Source organism: Schistocerca serialis, chromosome 1, assembly GCF_023864345.2.
Source record: "Schistocerca serialis cubense isolate TAMUIC-IGC-003099 chromosome 1, iqSchSeri2.2, whole genome shotgun sequence".
In the NCBI taxonomy this organism is placed as follows: domain Eukaryota; kingdom Metazoa; phylum Arthropoda; class Insecta; order Orthoptera; family Acrididae; genus Schistocerca; species Schistocerca serialis.
The window spans coordinates 688,124,385-688,143,922 of record NC_064638.1 but is presented as its reverse complement, the minus strand read 5'-3'; the positions used below and the strand labels follow the sequence as shown (position 1 = coordinate 688,143,922).

Below are 19,538 nucleotides of genomic sequence, written 5' to 3'. Positions count from 1 at the left end.
AAATTCACTGATTCACTTTTAAGTTTTTTGTTTAATATTTTATCTTCATATTTTCTGTAATGTGAATATATCGCCATTTGTTCTAACAAATCTACTTTATGTCCTTTATTTAGTCGTTGGAGTACTTTGGCATTTTGCTCTATTTTTCCTAATGAGTGTCCTGTATTATTTATGTGTGTTGCTAAGGTTGATATAGTGTGTTTGTTGTGTGTGTAGGCTTTAATGTGCTCTGTGTACCTGGTGTTAAAATTTTGGCGTGTTAACTTGTATATTCCAGAGTCTGAATATGGATCATGATTACACTTTATATTACGTATTAGTTTTTGTTGTAGTTTATTAGATGTAGAAAACCCAATTTTTACTTTCTGATTTTTGAAAATATTTGTAATCTTCTGTGGAACTTTGCGAATGTATGGAATAGTCGATATACATTTGTTTTCTTCTTTTTCTTCTGTGGTGCAGTTTGCAGCTGGGTCTTTCTTCACTTTGTCTAGGATTGTGTCAACCCTGGAAACATTGAAACCATTGGCAACTGAAATCTTTTTCACTGTGTTTATTTCTTGTTGCATGTTTTTTGATTCAATGGTATTTTAGTTGACCTGTATAGCACTGACCTGTATGCTGCCTGTTTATGGACATTTGGATGACATGAGGTTGCAGGTGTTGTAGTGTCGGTCATTGTGTTTTTCCTATAAATTTTCAATGTGAGTGTGTTGTGTCTTGTAATAGTTAGGTCCAGAAAGTTGATGCTTTTATTTTGGTCATGTTTCACTGTAAATTTCCTTTCCTAAAGCCAAACCGATTTTCGTCGAATACATTCTCTATTTTCGTCGTCTATATATTATACTGGGCCAGTAGTTTGGATGTAGGACCTAATAAGCTCGTTGTACGCCAGTTCTCGCATTTATCTGCCCCTGCTATATTAGTGATTATGTGAATGGTTTTCTGCAACTGGCACTTCTCCAGGGTCACAGACTTTACACAGTAAGTTGAACAGTCGTTTGATGGCCATTTACTCTAGTGATTTTTTAGAAATTACAGAGCAATATTGTCTTTCTTCTCTGCATTATTTGATCACAAATCTTCCAAAGCTCTGTCAAACTCTGACACTAATACTGGATCCCTTATGCCCTCCAAATAGGCAGTCATTTCTTCATTTATCACGCTATCAGTTTCTCCCCCTCACTTGGGGAAACTGACAGCAGTGAGCACCTGTGTTACAAGTTTCTGGAATTGCCTTCGGACTGACGAAGCGTTTTCGCTGGGAAGTTGACGGACGCAGCGGGAAGGTAAGTGAAACCGGTGAGCTGGCAGAGGGGCAGTAGGCTCTGCGGTACTGCATCCGGCTGTGCTGGGCTGTGTGTGGGGAGGCGACGTGCGTCGGCCGTGGTCGCCGCGCGGGGAGCGGGGTGGACCCGCCTGCCTTGGAGAGAGAGAGAGAGCTGCGTGGCGGGATGAGCCAGCGTGCGGCGTGCGGGGGCAGCCGCCGCCGGCCTCGCCTCCCCTGACTCACCTCTCTGCGCTCACACCTCTGTGCAATAGCGCGAAACCTCGTCCTGTCCACCTGAGAGAGCCGGCTCACAGTTTCTTGCATCAATGGGATACCCGAGAGCTGCTGGGTGTCCGAAATGTGATGCAACCTTATGGAAGGCTTCGCTTATTGTGTTGCAGCAACGATCCACGTTTGACTGAGTAAGAACTGGGTTACACCTTCCAGTAGAGTATACTTTCTGTCACTCAATGCATTAGATATTCTACGCTGCTGAACCGAAATTGCAATACCAGGAATGGTAGCAAATAACGAAAGTTAATTTACTGTGAGTCTGCAGTATGGTACCCGCAGTCTAGAGTCGCTGGCGTGGTAGCTCAAGGTGTTCAGCCAGAAGGTTAGCTGCCCTCATAATAAAAAAAAAGTAAGTCAGCGAATCAACGATGAACGCAAAGTGGTGTCATGGGAAGGCCGCCCCAAGCAAATGCAACGGCAATAACGACCAAAATGAGATTTTTTAAACAAAGAAAAAGAAAAGAGGCAGCGTCTCTGACTAGCAATTAAAAGTCTTCGATCCCGCGTTGCAACTTAGTCAGTTCTTGAATTTTGAATAACAGTCATCAGCAGCTGCAGGCCAAGATTTCCAGCATAAGAAGTCATCTCGTTTTTTTCAACAGCGTTGTCAAAGAGGGTTGAGGAGGTGACAGAGTTTCAGGGCACTCTCGTGGGGTTGGAAACTGTCCCTAACAGACGGAAGAATCTGCAGTGATCAACGACATGGGGAAACAGAAGGCAATGGAAACCAATGCATTAAAGACGTACATACACGTCGTGTGACTAGGGCCTTCCGTCAGGTAGACCGTTCGCCGGGTGCAAGTCTTTCGATTTGACGCCACTTCGGCGACTTGTTCGTCGATGGGGATGAAATGATGATGATTGGGACAACACAACACCCAGTCCCTGAGCGGAGAAAATCTCCGACCCAGCCGGGAATCGAACCCGGGCTCTTGGGATTGAAACACTGTCGCGCTGACCACTCAGCTACTGGGGGCGGACATTAAAGACGTATAAGGTGTATTTATAGGACACGTGGCCAGTCACTCCGGGAGGGAACTGCCAAGGGGGAGGTGACTACGAGAAAAAGGGTGAATAAACAACGAAAAGTTAGCATTCTAAGAGTCGGGGTGTGGAATGTCAAAAGTTTGAACGCGGTAGGAAAGCTAGAAAACCTGAAAAGGGAAATGCTAAGGATAAATCTATACGAGGTGCGACAATAAAGTAATGAGACTGATTTTCTTTGCAAGTTGTGGTAACCCTGCAGGCTTGCGTAGGCACAATATCTTTGACCTTGGTCTATAAGCTGCTTCTAGTCCAAGCGGGACATCGATGCAATAGCTCAGTCATGAGTTGTGCTCTAATAAGCTAACTCACGTTTGTGTCTCTCGTCACAGAAATGGAACCGCGTAATACCGCGCAACGATATGCCATTTCTTTTTGCGTTAAACTGGCTGAATACGCGACGACAACTTACGGTAAGCTTCAGAACGTTTTTGGAGAGGAGGTTATGTCAAGAGCTCAAGTTTTTCGTTGGCATAAAATGTTTAGTGAATGCAGAACGAATGTTGAAGAAAAAGTGAAATGCATGCTTGTGTGCTTCTTTGATTCCAAGGGAATTGTTCATAAAGAGTGGGTGCCTCCTGGACAAACAGTAAAACAATATTGCTACAAAGAAATTTTAGAAAGACTTCGTAAAAGAGTTCTTCGTCTCTGTGCCAACATTGCTGATAATTGGATTCTGCATCATGATAATGCGCCATCCCATACTGCTCTGTCAGTACAGCAATTTTTAACCTCAAAACAAATTTCAGTACTACCACAGCCACTTTATTCACCGATATCACTCCATGCGACTTTTTTCTATTTCCAAGAGTCAAAACGGCGGTCAAGGGACACCATTTTCAAACAACACAAGATTCCAAAAAGCTGTGACGAGGGTCTTGGAGGATATTACAGAAGATGAGTTCCAGAAATGTTACCATCAATGGCAGAAGCGCTGGAAAAAGTGTGTGCAATCAGAAGGGAACTAATTCGAAGGAGACTGCACCAAACTTGACTAAAACGGTAAGAAACATTTTTTTTTCACAACTGTCTCATTACTTTACTGTCGCACCTCGTATATCTGCTTGCGTTCTTCTGAGAACGTACGATCGTTAATCCTGTTGCCGTCTAAATAAAACTGTTTTAGAACATCCACCGTAGGCTTATATGAAAAACGAACAGACATGTAAAACTGCAAAGCAAAGCTTTCATCAATAAGCGAATAGCTTAGAAAAGGATTTACATCTACATCTACATCTACATTTATACTCCGTAAGCCACCCACCGATGTGTGGCGGAGGGCACTTTACGTGCCACTGTCATTACCTCCCTTTCCTGTTCCAGTCGCGTATGGTTCGCGGGAAGAACGACTGTCTGAAAGCCTCCGTGCGCGCTCTAATCTCTCTAATTTTACATTCGTGATCTCCTCGGGAGGTATAAGTAGGGGGAAGCAATATACTCGATACCTCATCCAGAAACGCACCCTCTCGAAACCTGGCGAGCAATCTACACCGCGATGCAGAGCGCCTCTCTTGCAGAGTCTGCCACTTGAGTTTATTAAACATCTCCGTAACGCTATCACGGTTACCAAATAACCCTGTGACGAGACGCGCCGCTCTTCTTTGGATCTTCTCTATCTCCTCCGTCAAACCGATCTGGTACGGATCCCACACTGATGAGCAATACTCAAGTATAGGTCGAACGAGTGTTTTGTAAGCCAACTCCTTTGTTGATGGACGACATTTTCTAAGCACTCTCCCAATGAATCTCAACCTGGTACCCGCCTTACCAACAATTAATTTTATATGATCATTCCACTTCAAATCGTTCCGTACGCATACTCCCAGATATTTTACAGAAGTAAGTGCTACCAGTGTTTGTTCCGCTATCATATAATCATACAATAAAGGATCCTTCTTTCTATGTATTCGCAATACATTACATTTGTCTATGTTAAGGGACAGTTGCCACTCCCTGCACCAAGTGCCTATCCGCTGCAGATCTTCCTGCATTTCGCTACAATTTTCTAATGCTGCAACTTCTCTGTATACTACAGCATCATCCGCAAAAAGCCGCATGGAACTTCCGACACTATCTACTAGGTCAGTAAACACTAACGCAAATAATCAGAATCGACAGCAAACCAACACCGAGCACAATAATTCAGGTACACATGTCGACGTCTTATGCAGAACCTGAAGTGAGAGAAAATATATCAGGATATTGAACTGGTAATTCAGTGTGTAAAGGGAGATGAAAATGTAATCATCATGGGAGATTCAAATGCATCCGCAGGTAAAAGAATAGAAGAAAGGGCTACGGGAGAATATGGTGTAGGCAGTAGGAATGAGATAGGAGAATCACTAATTGTGTATTGCAACAAATTTCAGCTAATAATAGCAAATACTCTGCAGTTCTCAACAGTTTTGCATTGTCTTATACTACATGCACATCACATTAAAGTCATTGGCTCGTTCGAGTCAAGAGAACATTAAATTTCGATTCGATAATTCGCACACCCAATGTTCTCCCCTGTTGTTTCTCTCTTTGTCTGTGTGTGTGTGTGTGGGGGGGGGGGGGGGGGGGGGATATACGGTTTGAGAATGATACGTCATGGTGTGAAAGACAATGATTTATGCCATGTTATAAAACGAGAATTATTATAGTCTTAGTTTCTCCTTTGTAGGTTATATGATGACAGCCCTCTAAGCTTGATACCTCTCTTGGATACCCTGCCTGCGAAGTAGCGCAGCGGTGAGACACCGGACTTCTACTCGGAAGGGCAGTGATTTAATCGCCGTCCGGCCATCCAGGTTTAGATTCTCAGTTATTTCCCGAAATCGCCTAAGGTGAATGCTGGGATGGTTCCTCTGAAAAGACTGAGCGAAATCGCGCAGTGGTTAGCACACTCGACCCGCATTCGGCAGGACGACGTTTCAAATCCACGTCCGGCCATCCTGATTTAGATTTTCCGGGATGGTTCCTTTGAAAGGTCACAGCCAGTTTTCTTCCCCAATCAGGGCTTGTGCTCCGTCTCTAACGAATTCACCGTTGACGGGACGTTAAAACCTAATCTTTTTTCCGTCTCTCCTCTTTGGTGAGGTTCACGAGCAGATTTTCATGCTGTTGGTCTCGTATTAGTATTGTTGAGAAATTATGTAGCTGGAGATAAAGCAAGCTTATTTCATACAAGACTCCTGATAGCGCTAGACTTGGCTTGTGAAAAGTTTTTCTCGCTCAAAAATGTTGTCGTCAAATGACCCGTTCAAATGTACCAGCCAGTACTGCAGGATTGTGGTACTCGTAGAATTCATATGACTCTCGAAACCTCAGGAATAGGGCTATCGTGTGGATGTGTCTTTAAAAACAGGAGATGGAATGATGGAAGGCATTTCTGGAATCCTGATGATACAGTACATATCCTTGGACAACAGAGTAGTTAAGCATTTTAGAAGAAAACATTTATTTCAAGATATTAGCTACTCGAAAACCAAGACTACGTAAACATCTCAAATAAATACAAAAAATAATTACATTGTAGACGTGTAAAAAAATAAACATTATTATAATGTACAGGTATCTTTGGTAGTCGCTATTCCCTGAGTGTAGGAGTTGCCTGGGGGGCGACGGCTGCAGTGGGCATCACTTGATGCTCTCGTCTCGGTTAGAGGAGACCAGACGATGACATCGCCTCGGCTGTAGCACAGAGTAGACGATCTGTGGCTGTGCTGACATGCAAGTGAGCGTCCAGTGAGTTCCGGCAGGCGTGCAGCCCACGTCCGCGATCCGAGAGGCGGATGCAGGGACTCACGCTATGGCGATGTCGGTGCACGTGCGGAAAGTCTCCTGCGGCCCGCAGCCCAGGCCTTGCGTTCCGTCGTCACACACGCCCCAGTTGTTGCCTACGAAAACATCACTCAGTTACCTTTCTAGCAGATAAAGAATCTCGCTTTGCATTACTAATTAAGAATAGAAAATCAGTGTCCCGAATGAAACTTTCGTTCTGCAGCAGAATGCGCGCAGTTTTGAAACTGTGTGCCGTAACGCGACTCAAAACTGCAAACTGTCATATCTCTTTCAATGCTCATATCGATAGAGCTATTAAGCCATGACACATGACACATGACACCATCCCCCTTCCCCCTCCCCCCCCCCCCCTCCCATCCCTCGACGTACCGCATAGCTTTACTTTTGCCAGTACCTTTCCTACTTTGCATGGTTCGCAGAAGTTCTTCTGCATTTCTTGCCGGCTAGCACTGCTGGAAGAAAGGATATTGCGAAGAAATGGATTGTCACAGCCTAGGGATTGTTTACTTGTCAGTCGGTAATCCACAGGGAGACAAACTACAAATGTTTGTAGGATACATATTATCACTTACTGCTTTTTCCACATATGTCAGCGGTCTCGTTATGTAAAAATTGTCACGTGTCACTTTAGCTGCAGCTTCCTCGATTACTAAGAGGTTCTAAGCCGAAAATAATGCTACGAATGTGAAACGTTACGTATGTATTATTTGAAGTCTCCCGAGTGAGCGCGCCAAGTTTCCGTCACTTCAGACATGTAGCGTAGCTACAGGACAGTTTCAAAATGGCGTCTGTAGTTGATGTACGCTATAAGAAACGGGCCATCATTGAATTTCTCACTGCAGAGGTAGAAACTGTGGGCAATATTCACAAACGCTTTTGCAAAGTCTATGGAGCATCTGCTGTCGATAGAAGTACAGTTAGTCGCTCGGCACGGAGGGTGAGGTCATTAAAAGGCGTTTCGGCGGAGCTCCGCGATTTGCAGCGGTCGGGGAGACCATCCACGGCTATCACACGTGATACACCTAACCTAGCTCCCTCAAACTTCCACTTATTTGTGCCATTAAAGCATGCCATCCGTGGAAGACACATGAGGACGATGAGGAGGTGATTCGCACAGTGGAGCACTGGCTCCGCCACCAGGACAAGGATTGGTACCAACAGAACAGGGCACACACGGCCGAACGCTGAAGGAAGGCCATAGAACGGGACGGAGATTACGTAGAAAATAGGGTGTGTAGATAAAACACAATTGTTTCGTGTGTGTAATAAAGAATTGTTGAAGAAAAAATGCGGTGCATTACTTTCTGAGCAACCCTCGTAGCTGGGTTACAGGAGGGTCCAGCTTGCTGAGGCACTGCTGTCTTGGGACAAGTACTGGAAGAATTGAAGCTGAGAGACATGGACTGATTCGTGCCTGCACAACTCAGTCGGTTACAGCTTTGTCCGCGGAAGTCGAATCCCAGTCTGGCATGCAGGTGTGAGGAAGTTGCAAGGCAGTGCACAGTCCGTTGCAAAGATACATTCTGGAAGCAAACACTAGGCTGTGGCAAAGCGGTTTCTCAGCTCTAACTTTTCTTGCAGGAGTGCTATTCCAGCAGGGGGAGTGGGAGAGTTTTCGTGAATTTGAAAAGTAGGAGAGACCTGTGAACTGTAATGGCGGTTCACCGAGTCATATCTGGATAGCTCACTCGGTATGAGCATTGCCCGGGAAATAGAAGGTTCCAGATTCTAGTTCAGATACAGTACGCAGTTTTACTGTCTGGAGCTTTAAGAAAATCCTTGTATTACGCACTTCCATTTATGAAAATTACAGCACTGTCGAGGAAGCATGGATAAGGTATGAAAGTTATAGCGCACCGAGAGCAGTGTATGGCATCTGCAAGATTAGAATTACGGGACGACGCCGCGTTTCTGAGTTTAACATCGCCCTCAGAACGTCTGCATTAGGAATAGTGTATCATTTATGCATTGCGACTTGCCAGTAATAATCGTTACACGAGAGGGTGACACTCTTCGCTGAGAAGAAAAGGTTCCACGTGACCAAATCGTAGAGTTTTGAACATAGGTGAATGGTTGCCTTTTTCAGCAATTAGGTTTGTTGCATCGTGAAAAGGTAGTTCCTGAGCGCGCAGTCACGCTCTTCACCTACACGACGTTGACGGAGTGTAGGACTTCAGCGTTATTATTGCCATAACGTAAGCGTGCCTCTCTCTGCCCTTGCAATCCGCTCGCGCCTGCTGTGCTGTGAACTACTTACATGTACTGTACACATCCCTTGGTGGATCACACTCCTGCTGCTAAACCAAATGTGACGTCAGTACAGCAAAGTATCGTCTGGTAACTTATCACCGTCTGTTTCGGTGTGAATATCATGATTCACTCATACTGTTTCACTTTTGAGGAACAGCAATTATGCTGCATTAAAGGCACGTGGAGCAAGTTCTTGTGATCTCTACAAAGTGGCGCAAGACAAAAAATTCACAGGCCTTTGGTGGTAGTAAGCTGCCTGTTAATGGACTTGCTGTAGTTACTGGACCTTCTCGATAGTATTCATGAGACTTCTTCAAGCTAACACTTGTACACAGTGCTGATAAATAGAGCTTGTTATTAAAACTTACTTAAATACTTGGATGTATCGGTGGTCTCCATATTATCGTTCAAGGAATTTTGTGAAGATAGCAAACAGAAATTGAGTATATGAGCTACTTCATCAGCTAACTGACAGCAACGTCTGCCTCTCGCCTTTCACATGTTAAATACGAGACTCCACTTTGGAGTAACACTTCTGGTACCGGATAAGCGGACGTCGCAGTAACTCATAACGGGCGAGTCATACTGGTCTACCTGATACACGTTACTCTCTAGATAATCCTTTGTTTGGGATCACTCAAGAGTGCCTAATTGTAGCGAGAAATAATTTAAATTCAGCGAAATTAATGGATCGGTGTGGGTTACACAATAAAGATGTGAAAAGCATGAAATCTTTGTTAGAGTTCTGGTCTGGCATAAGTTGGCAATAGTAGCGACGTATTCTTACTTGTAGCAAAACAGTTCAAATGGCTCTGAGCACTATGGGACTTAACTACCGAGGTCATCAGTCCCCTAGAAGTTAGAACTAGTTAAACCTAACTAACCTAAGGACATCACACACATCCATGCCCGAGGCAGGATTCAAACCTGCGACCGTAGCGGTCGCACGGCTCCAGACTGTAGCGCCTAGAACCGCTGGGCCACTCTGGCCGGCTACTTGTAGCAATGCACCTGTAACACAAGTAATGGACCTCACTGCTAGGGTATCATTTCAAGCCTTTTCGACTCAGCTCGAGATAGGAGATACTAAATGCGCTCGCTCTCAGATACACGCAGACGCCAGCACGCACTTACGCCACCAATGGCTCTCAGAGAACAACTGCCATCTGGAGCACCGTCCACCCCCCCCCCCCCCCCCGCCCTCCCTTTCGCTTCACAGATGCCAACAGTGCATCATCCCAAATTATTCGTAAAAACATTGCCAAGTGGCGACTTCCAAGCAAGCCGCAGCATGCATGTGTACGATGATTCAGAAGAATGATGCCTGCCTCGCAGTTACTGCAACAGTGGCGGGTCGTGTGCTCATCAATACGAGCCTTCTACAGTTCCAAAGAGCCTACCTCTGTCACTAATCGTTCGAAATATAAAACTTGTTGGTTATTCCGGACCAGTGGTTCCCAACCAGGGGATAATTACCTCCGGAGAAAGAAGAGAGGATTAAATTTTCTTAACCTTGAAAATAAAAACGGTTCTATTTTGGTTGCGTGACGGCTCTATAATATTCATAAAAATAATCTGTGTTATCACTATTCCGTTAACTTCTAACGTTTATTTCATCATTATCATCTGCTATTTGACACACATTGTTGTTCAAAGGCCTCTTCCAAAACATTCCATATGCTGCTGTTTTAAGCAATAAGAGTCCTCCGTAGTCCTGTGCGTTTCCTAGTTTGATCTTCCGCCTGGTCGGCGCCTCGGTCTTTTCATATCTCTTGCAGTTCAGTAAATAACTTTCTTCATCCATCTACTATGTACTCGCTTGGTTACATATCCCGCCCACCTCCATTTAGTTTTTATTTCGTCCATAATTACGTCTTCGACTCCATTCTGTTCTCCAATCAAGTATCCTTTCAGTTGTGCTCCATAGCTTTTACAAATGACTTGTATAAATAATTTTTTTTAAAAATTTGGTCTGCCAGTCGGAAACATTACTGTCGGAACTAGTTGAAGAACAAGACAAATTTCAACAGCTTTTTGGGGTTTTTACATCAAAATGTGTTCTCTAATTCATTTCTTTTTTTCGCCTATCTCTCCCAGTTTCTCCCATCACATATCCGTCCACTGCTGCTTAAGCAACTCGCTTGCTCTTAATCGGTTTCCTCAGCAAAAGTCCACCTCTGTCTGCTGTAACTCAAAAAACATACTTACTGAATATTTTTAGTTTTTGATACATCAACAACTTCGTTTTGAGAGATGTGTTTACTTTACTAAAAGCTACTCTCCGTTTTTACCATTCTGTTTTTTTGTGCGTCCAGTTGAAGCACTCAGTACTTATCACCAGTAATGCATCTACTTTTATAAACTGGAAAATTTACGAATAAATGTCTGGGTTCTCTGACCATTTTCGATGAATGAAAGAATATTTTCTGATAGTGAAATTCGAGTGAAAGTTCAATTTCTTAGGCTCCACGAAGACAACACACTGAAGGTAGACTATGGCAATACACAAGACAAAAGTTTATTGAAAGAGTAGCTGCGAGTATCCTTCATTATAATAAAGGGCACGATAATGTTGATTCAATTTGCGATATCTTACAGGTTTTAAAAGCCACCGTGGTATCAATACATAGATTAGTTTGCCATAGTCTCTGATTTAAGTGTTTCCACACTCGCTCGTGACACAAACTGTTTGATTTCAATAAAGTGGATAAGACTATTCTCCTAACTTCCTCTAACGCATAACCTCAGAGATCGGGGAACACGTATAATTGATTCCTATTCTGTTTTAGTGAGCCTAGACACAAAACACTGTAATAGAAACCCGTCCTTCTGATAGCTACATTAATTTTCGCAGCTTCCTTGGAAATTTCTGAAAGGAATAGGTAATGTGTCAGAATCGGATTTCATCTTCCCTTTTCCTCTCTATTACTCTGCATTGATTTATTACAACGCAAACACATCGTTAGACCGCATTAACAGTTTATTACATTCATCACACTATACTGTCACACACTTAATGCTTCTCCTACAGATCGCAGGAATATAGTGGTAAACCTTGTCACTGAAGCTTGAGGGAGAAAGTAATCCGAGATTTTTGCAGTGCGCATAAAATTCGTTTCTGAGTATGAGTTTTGATCTTCTCCTCCACCCCCCCCCCCCTTCCCCCAACTACGTTTGTGCACACTGAATACTGCTCCGTGTGAGTTCCCTGATAATCCCTTGCACGTCCGTATGTCTTCTGTATTCTCGCATCTCCGTTTTTGTTTTTTTAGTGACGTTCGTCCGGTTGTGAATATCGAATCATGTGAAATATTTAGATACTGCACTACATCAACGCCAAGCGATCTAAACATTCACATTGCCTATGAGAGTGGGGAGTGGCACAAACCTGCGACATAGGTCCACTGGAGGACGCACTGTTTGCACTCGAGGTCCTCTGGCAGCTGCAGCTCCACGGAGTAGTAGCCCGTGTCGTTGGAAGGCAGCACGTACTCGGTGCTGCCATCTGTGAGAGACAGCGGCCACTTGGAGAAGCATTCCTCCGTTTCCAGCTGGCCTTCCTCCTCGAGCGCACAAAGGCGGAAGACGAAGTAGCCCATATGGTTCGCCGTTATTAGCGCTGTAGCGTTTATGACGCTAGCGCGTTCGTACCTACAAAGCAATGTATTTTACTTTAGTTAATAATTTTTTGTACTCTTCTCCCAGAAACACAAAGAAAATCGCACACACAAGTTAAGCGCAGGCGTCATGACACAGCACCTCCGCTAGGATCCTGTATGATCAATTTTCTCTCACCTTTCCCACACTTATATTTTATATAAGTGAAGATCACGATGTAGACCTTTGTTGAGTTGAAACTGGCGGGATGACAGGCATTAGGCAGGCCCAGGAGTTACAAACTTTTGTGAACCGTAGGACTATCCTCAGTAACATGTCTCTGTACCCCAAATTCCGAGATGTTGACTCTTTAAACTGAAAAATGTCTTCCGGATTCTAGAAACGCTATGCTAGCTCGTAGACTGTAAAGCTATGAATCTACAATGCAGCTAAGGAAGGACAGGGGTCATAATTAGTGAATTTTAAGAAAGTACATTTATAAATTTTTACCAAGGACAATCGCCAACCAGCCGGATCTTTTGAGAAGTTATTTTATTTAGACAATCAGCTTCCTCATCTCAATAATCCAACTTTCAGGCCTCTGTGCACTCCAGGATCAAGTCTTCGAAGTAAACACTCCAAAAACAAATTCATGGAATCCGAATACTGATAGCTCCAGTTTTGCAAGTATCGATACATCTGATTGTCTATACATGGAGTGCATAAAGGACTGAAGATGGGATTATTGAGATGCCGAAACTGGTTGTCTAAATAAAGTAGGTTCTCTAAACATCCTACTAGTTGGTGTTTTTCGTTGCAAAAGTTTGATCGGCTGCTGTCCTTTATCCACAATGGATCAACAGAGATTGACCAATTTAGTTAGTGAGTGATACTATTTCAGTAACGTGTGACATTTCTGGAAATATTATTTCTCCAAAAAAGTTTCTAAATAAAATTAAAGAATAAAATGTTCATCAAAGAAAACATTGATCATGTTAAAAGAGCACAGTGATCGCTTTGGAGTTCTGTAGATCGTGTAGAACTGGTACGCCTCCACCAATGACAAGTCTCCTTAGTGACGTGTTGTGTGTGTCTGCCAGCCGACTGTATGGGATGGAGTTGCTAGATCTTTGGTGCATCAACGCGGACTGCCCTGTGTTTTTACAGGGTGAATAACTTGCTAAAGGGTACAGTGACCGTAAATGGATCCCACCCGACAGGGACCGGAGACGAATATTACGCATTGTCAAAGAGAATCTGTTCTCAGCCCTACAGGAATTGCAGCTGTTGGTGAATACAGGCGAACATTGCGAAGAAACTGCATGCTGTGGACTTTTGGAGTCGGGTACCTCACAAAATGGCGTTGCCACAGCGGCAAGTGCACCGATATGTTTTCAGTGGGCCAGACAGCTTAGGAAATGGACAGTAGCTAACTAGAGGGTTGTAGTGTGTCCCGATTCGCGATTCGCCTCTTTTCAGATGATGCGACGCGTCGATTGCATCGACATCCCGATCAGGCGCTTTACCCACGGTGTATGGAGAGTGTAGTTTTGGTCGTGTATGGTTATGTGATGTTTTGAAGATGTTTTTCGTATAGTGATTCGGACCAGCTCATTCAAATTACCGATAAAATGAAGCAGGCTGTTTATTTCAACGTTCTCGGTGACAAAGTGTTGTCCTCTGAACTACATCTTGAAACCTCCCCTTAGAAAAATTTATGAATTACTGTGCTGGTAAACCCCTTACGTTATTTGATTTTCAAACAGTTGAGCAAAACTGAACGTACTCAGACATTTCTCTCTTTACTTATTCTGATCATCACTAAACTGACACACAATATTTTTAGCGCAACGCAATCTGACTTTCAATAATCCCTACAAAAGAATGGCCCTGACTAACAATAACCTATACCTTTCATGAATCACTTACAAAAATCTTCGTTACTCGAGCTACTGCAATACAGCGAGCGCCAGTACTGCCAGCTAAATAAAAGATTCTAACTACTGAAGGCACTAACTACTGATAGGCATAGTTATCAAATGAAAGATTTTGACAGAAAACAAACAATGTATTTACCTTAATAATGTTCAAAAGTCATAATGTATATATCAGTTCATAATATACAGTATTCCAAATTTACTCTTTCTGATGGACACAGGTCCAGATCGTCCGCTCTCAAAATTCTGCCATCTCCCCCCATCCACCACTGCTGGCGGCTCACCTTCAACTGCGCAACGCTACGCGCTGTTCACATCCAACTACCCAACACTACAATAGCAAATATTCCAAGAAAGCAAACCAGCCCCATACTGCACACACCACAGTCAGTAATTTTCATACAGAGCGCTACGTGGCGTTACCAACATAAAAACGTAAACAGCCTACTTACAATCTTCATTATGATTATGCTGTGGACCCTCCCGTCTTCCAAGACGCCAACAGCCATATCACAAGGCTGCACACATACGTCCTTGGTTTAACGAACACTCAGGCACACTGTATCACATCGACTGACCCGACTGTAATTTCGTATCCAACGACTGAGACTATCTGGAAGAGTGAGTGAAGCTTAGCAACCAACATGCACACAATTTGGCAACTCCAATCGCCCCACGAGTGGCTTCAGCAGGATTTGGCATACGTGACATAAGGACTTTCTTTCTCGCCCAATTAAAGCCATTACAAAGGCTAGAGGCTGCATTGGCGTGGTCCCTCCTGGGAATGATTAGTTTCTTGTTCATTGCACTTACTTATTATTAACAAAAACATGTTATAGTCAGCTTTAAGTTCTAGGTATAGTGCTAGAGCTATTCGTATCAGTTGCCGCAGCGTAAACAAACAGAGACTTGTACTTTCCGAGGGGAGGAAACCGGAGCGGGGTAACAAGGCTCGCCTTCCGCTCGCAGGGACTGGCAACCTACGTCCATTTTCTGAGCTCCTGCGAAAGCAGACCTGACGTAATGATCATTTGGATCGCGTAACCCTTCTGGTGTTACGAGGGCAGCACTCGAACCCCACCGTAGACCAGGATTAGTCTCTTCACTCATTGCAAAATAGGAAAAGAAAACTTCGAGTAATGCACAACACAAAGAAAGCGGAATACGCAAAGGCTTTCGCCAATGTCTACAACACTATCGTTTGTTGAGGCCGACAGTGTCGTAAACGGTGTAACAGTGTATTAAGCAATCATAGACCAAAAGTCCCATACAAAATTGCGACGACGAACTGTCAACACGATGCCAGGCCTACACGTGTACCAGCAGTAGACGAACAAAATGAGTGACTCACGTGGCTGCGATGACGGACAGGCCGAACTCGCCGCCGTTCTCCTGCGGGCGCGGCCTCTCCAGCGAGTAGTCGTCGCCGCACTCCCCGCACCGGCCGCCGTTCTTCTGCCACTGCGCCTGCGCACACGACGGCGGACATCACCACACCAGTCGAGGGCACATCGTCTTATGCAAGTATTAGCCCACAATTAAACAAAGAATTAGCTCAACGCAAGAGAATAAGCGTAATCAATTAGGACAAATACTCGTACCTCTTTTTCCAGAAACAAGCCTGCAATACATCAACAACTAATCTGCTGTCCATTAGTATTACAAGACCTCGAAGAATAGCAAGTAACGATATTTTACTCATTGTGCCGGTAAAATACACACGATTAAACCTGTAGGTGGTTTGAAGGTATGCATGGTCCGAATATTTAGCACATTGACTTGAGTCGAACTGAGCTTGAATGCAGACACAGGTAAGTTGCTCCATACTGATTCAACTCTGGTAAAGTTCATAATCCGTAGTGGCCAGTAACTGGTGGAGCGCCAGTGTTTCGGCAACCAATGAGCAGATGTTTTCAGTTGGGGAGAGCTCTCGAGAATGTTCTTACCAGAGCGAGAGTTCAACATCTTCTGTACCGAGGTCAGTCAGGATAACACAGGCAACACGCGGTAATGTGTTATCTTGTTGAAAGATAACGTCACGAAGATCGAAGATGGGGCACAGCCACCGGCCTTACACGTCACTAACGTAATCCCTGGGGTTTAAATAATTTACTATGCGAACCAGAAGTGAGTTGTTTTGTACCCAACCATAGCGTAAATGAAATTCAGTCATCGTCGTTTTAAAAAAAATATTCACATCTTTGTACTTCTGGAGAAGAAGAAGAGGTGAACCACATAATAAAAGGACGTTCTTAAAAGACAGACATGCTAGATGAGATGCTAAACCAACTGAGTGCTATGGGGTACAAAGGCCCCTGCCTTGCGTTACCACTCTTTTGGCAACAACAGCCGTTAGGGTGTTTTAACGCATACATACAGCTGTCAGGGAATTAGAAGTGTCCATATACACAACCACGTCAAAATCTAGATGCTGCGGGATCCTAGCAGATAGTGTCGGAAGTTCCATGCTGCTTTTCGCGGATGATGCTGTAGTATACAGAGAAGTTGCAGCATTAGAAAATTGCAGCGAAATGTAGGAAGATCTGCAGCGGATAGGCACTTGGTGCAGGGAGTGGCAACTGACCCTTAAGTTAGACAAATGTAATGTATTGCGAATACGTAGTAAGAAGGATCCTTTTTTGTGCGCTTATATGGTAGCGGAACAAACACTGGTAGCACTTACTTCTGTAAAATATCTGGGAGTATGCGTACGGAACGATTTGAAGTGGAATGATCATATAAAATTAATTGTTGGTAAGGCGGTAAGGTGCCAAGTTGAGATTCATTGGGAGAGTCCTTAGAAAATGTAGTCCATCAACAAAGGAGGTGGCTTAGAAAACGCTCGTTCGACCTATACTTGAGTATTGCTCATCAGTGTGGGATCCGTACCAGGTCGGGTTGACAGAGAAGATAGAGAAGATCCAAAGAAGAGCGGCGCGTTTCGTCAAAGGGTTATCTGGTAAGCGTGATAGCGTTACGGAGATGTTTAGAAAACTCAAGTGGCAGACTCTACAAGAGAGGCGCTCTGCATCACGGTGTAGCTTGCTGTTCAGGTTTCGAGAGGGTGCGTTTCTGAATGAGGTATCGAATATATTGCTTCCCCCTACTTATACCTCCCGAGGAGATCACAAATGTAAAATTAGAGAGATTCGAGCGCGCACGGAGGCTTCCCGGCAGTCGTTCTTCCCGTGAACCATACGCGACTGGAACAGGAAAGAGAGGCAATGACAGTGGCACGTAAAGTGCCCTCCGCTACACACCGTTGGGTGGCTTGCGGAGTATAAATGTAGATGTAGATGTAGATGTAGCGGCAGGGAGTAGCAGGAGACCAGCAACACGATAACATATGCGAGAGCAGCCACTCCGAAGCAGCAGAGCAGAAACGAAGAATTGCGATGCCTGGAGGACGGGAGCAGTTACTTAGTACATCAGAAGATAAAAAGGACGCATCAAGTGATGTGCATTTGTACACATTTATTTAGTTAACGTTATTCACTCTTTCTTTGCAAATGACTTTAATTTAAATTTTGCTCATAGATATGCTTAATGTGAACATTCCAATTAAAAATACATACTTCTTGTGCTGGAAATGGATTTAAATTTGTACTTAGATAACAGTTAAAACTGACAGTTGTTACTGATATATATAAACCATGTTTGGTGGTATGGTCATGAAACCAGAAGCCAAAAAGAAAAAAATGAAAACACCCAATGGTACCCCATACCGTCACGCCAGGTTGTGTGAGTATACCTACGAAGAATGCAGGCTGGTAATGTTCGTTCAATCTCTGGGCGTCCATACAGATATTTTTCTATCGTGATGCTGTACGAAAAAGGGGATTCGGCTGAGATGAAGAGGACGTGACGTCACTCTTGTCGATGGGCACACCACCGACGGCGCGGCTGTCTCTGGTGGTGCGTCAAGAGACGCCGCAACTTGGACAGCCGTGCTGGCAGTTCGCGGTGCTCCAGACATCGTCCCAGTGTTGGCGTGGATGTTAGTCTTACCACAAACTCATTTACTGATTTCAGGAAGGTGACGTGGCTTTGCGATCCTACACGACTGAGAGAATAATGTGTCTGCCCTCTCTGGTGCTGATCGCGTGGGCCGTTCAGGTGCTAATAACGAGTATGCTTGCCTATGACCGACCCCCCCCCCCCCTCCCCCTCCTTCCAAATCATTAGTTTAATATTGACTTAACAGTCGTGAGACCACGGGCAGCAATATCGAGGACAGTGAAATGCTGTCTCGCTAGCTCATGCTCCTGCTACTGTCTAATTCCAACAGGGGGTCCTATGACGGCTGCTGTCATTAAGTTTTTTCGGTGATAACTACCAACAGACACGGTTGCGCGTGTGCCTAGAATGGCCTACAAAGGTACTGAAATATCTCATGGAAAACAGAACAACATTGTGAGTACCTTGACTACTATAAGTAAACAGATCGTTACCAATATTGGTAAACAAATGTCCAAAGAAATTTTATACATAAAATAACACCGACTTCCACGTTCTTTTCATATCCTGCAGTACCGATTTCATTAATGTCTTCTTCATCCCTAATTCCACCATTATCGCTATTCTCTTTACTGTCATCATCACATTATGAGACAAATTCATTTATGGGGAAGTTTACGACTACCCAAATCTGCAAGATAAGTCTTTTTATTTGTTATTACTAATACTGTTCGTGTTTGAGATTTCGTGAGGCATTTCCTGATCCACTATAATACGGTGCTTTGAGCACACCAGTACACTGAATTCATCTTTCGTCGATCCGTTTTGATCTTAGTATTGTCAACAAGGGTATAGCTTCCGATTTCGTACTTGCGAAATGCCAAAAGTATGCTATTGCTTAAAGTATTTTCGTAGTCCAATGAGGATGGTGCGAACCCAGCTCTCATATAATTCACCAGGCAACTTCTCCTGCCCCTTTGCGCGCGCGCGCGCACACACACACACACACACACACACACACACACACATACACACACACTCACACACATGTGTAAGAGCTACGTTATCACTTATCATCCTATTGTACTTTCTTTCACTACTCCACAGATCAGTTATAGTGTCATTTGCAAGATTAAAAGACGCCTCGTACTATTTCCTGTCATCGATAGCTATTTAGTATTACCATTATCACGAAAATAGCAACATATCGCTTGTCAAGCAATTTTTCCTGGGACAGAAGTTTACTGTAATAGTTAACAAAGATGTCTGACGTTTGGTTTATTCAGCATACTTTAGAGGTAGTCAGTACTAGTTACTTACTTTCTTAGAACTGCCAGATAAACAACTGACTCATTGCTTCCCTGACATTCCACATTTACGATAACGGTACTGAAAGTGGTCCT

General features: G+C 43.9%; 1 protein-coding gene across 1 annotated transcript in view; it reads right to left on the bottom strand.

Annotated features, from left to right (window-relative positions):
* Nucleotides 1–6,315: 6,315 nt before the first annotated feature.
* Nucleotides 6,316–19,538, bottom strand: part of LOC126425383 (uncharacterized) — a 31,265-nt gene continuing 18,042 nt past the window's right edge. Inside the window, exons 2-4 of the mRNA XM_050088315.1 lie at nucleotides 15,530–15,645; nucleotides 12,033–12,295; nucleotides 6,316–6,489 (exon numbers count right to left, since the gene is read on the bottom strand). Coding sequence (XP_049944272.1) covers nucleotides 6,395–6,489; nucleotides 12,033–12,295; nucleotides 15,530–15,645 — 474 coding nt within the window. The 3' untranslated portion in view covers nucleotides 6,316–6,394. The remainder of the gene's footprint in view (nucleotides 6,490–12,032; nucleotides 12,296–15,529; nucleotides 15,646–19,538) is intronic.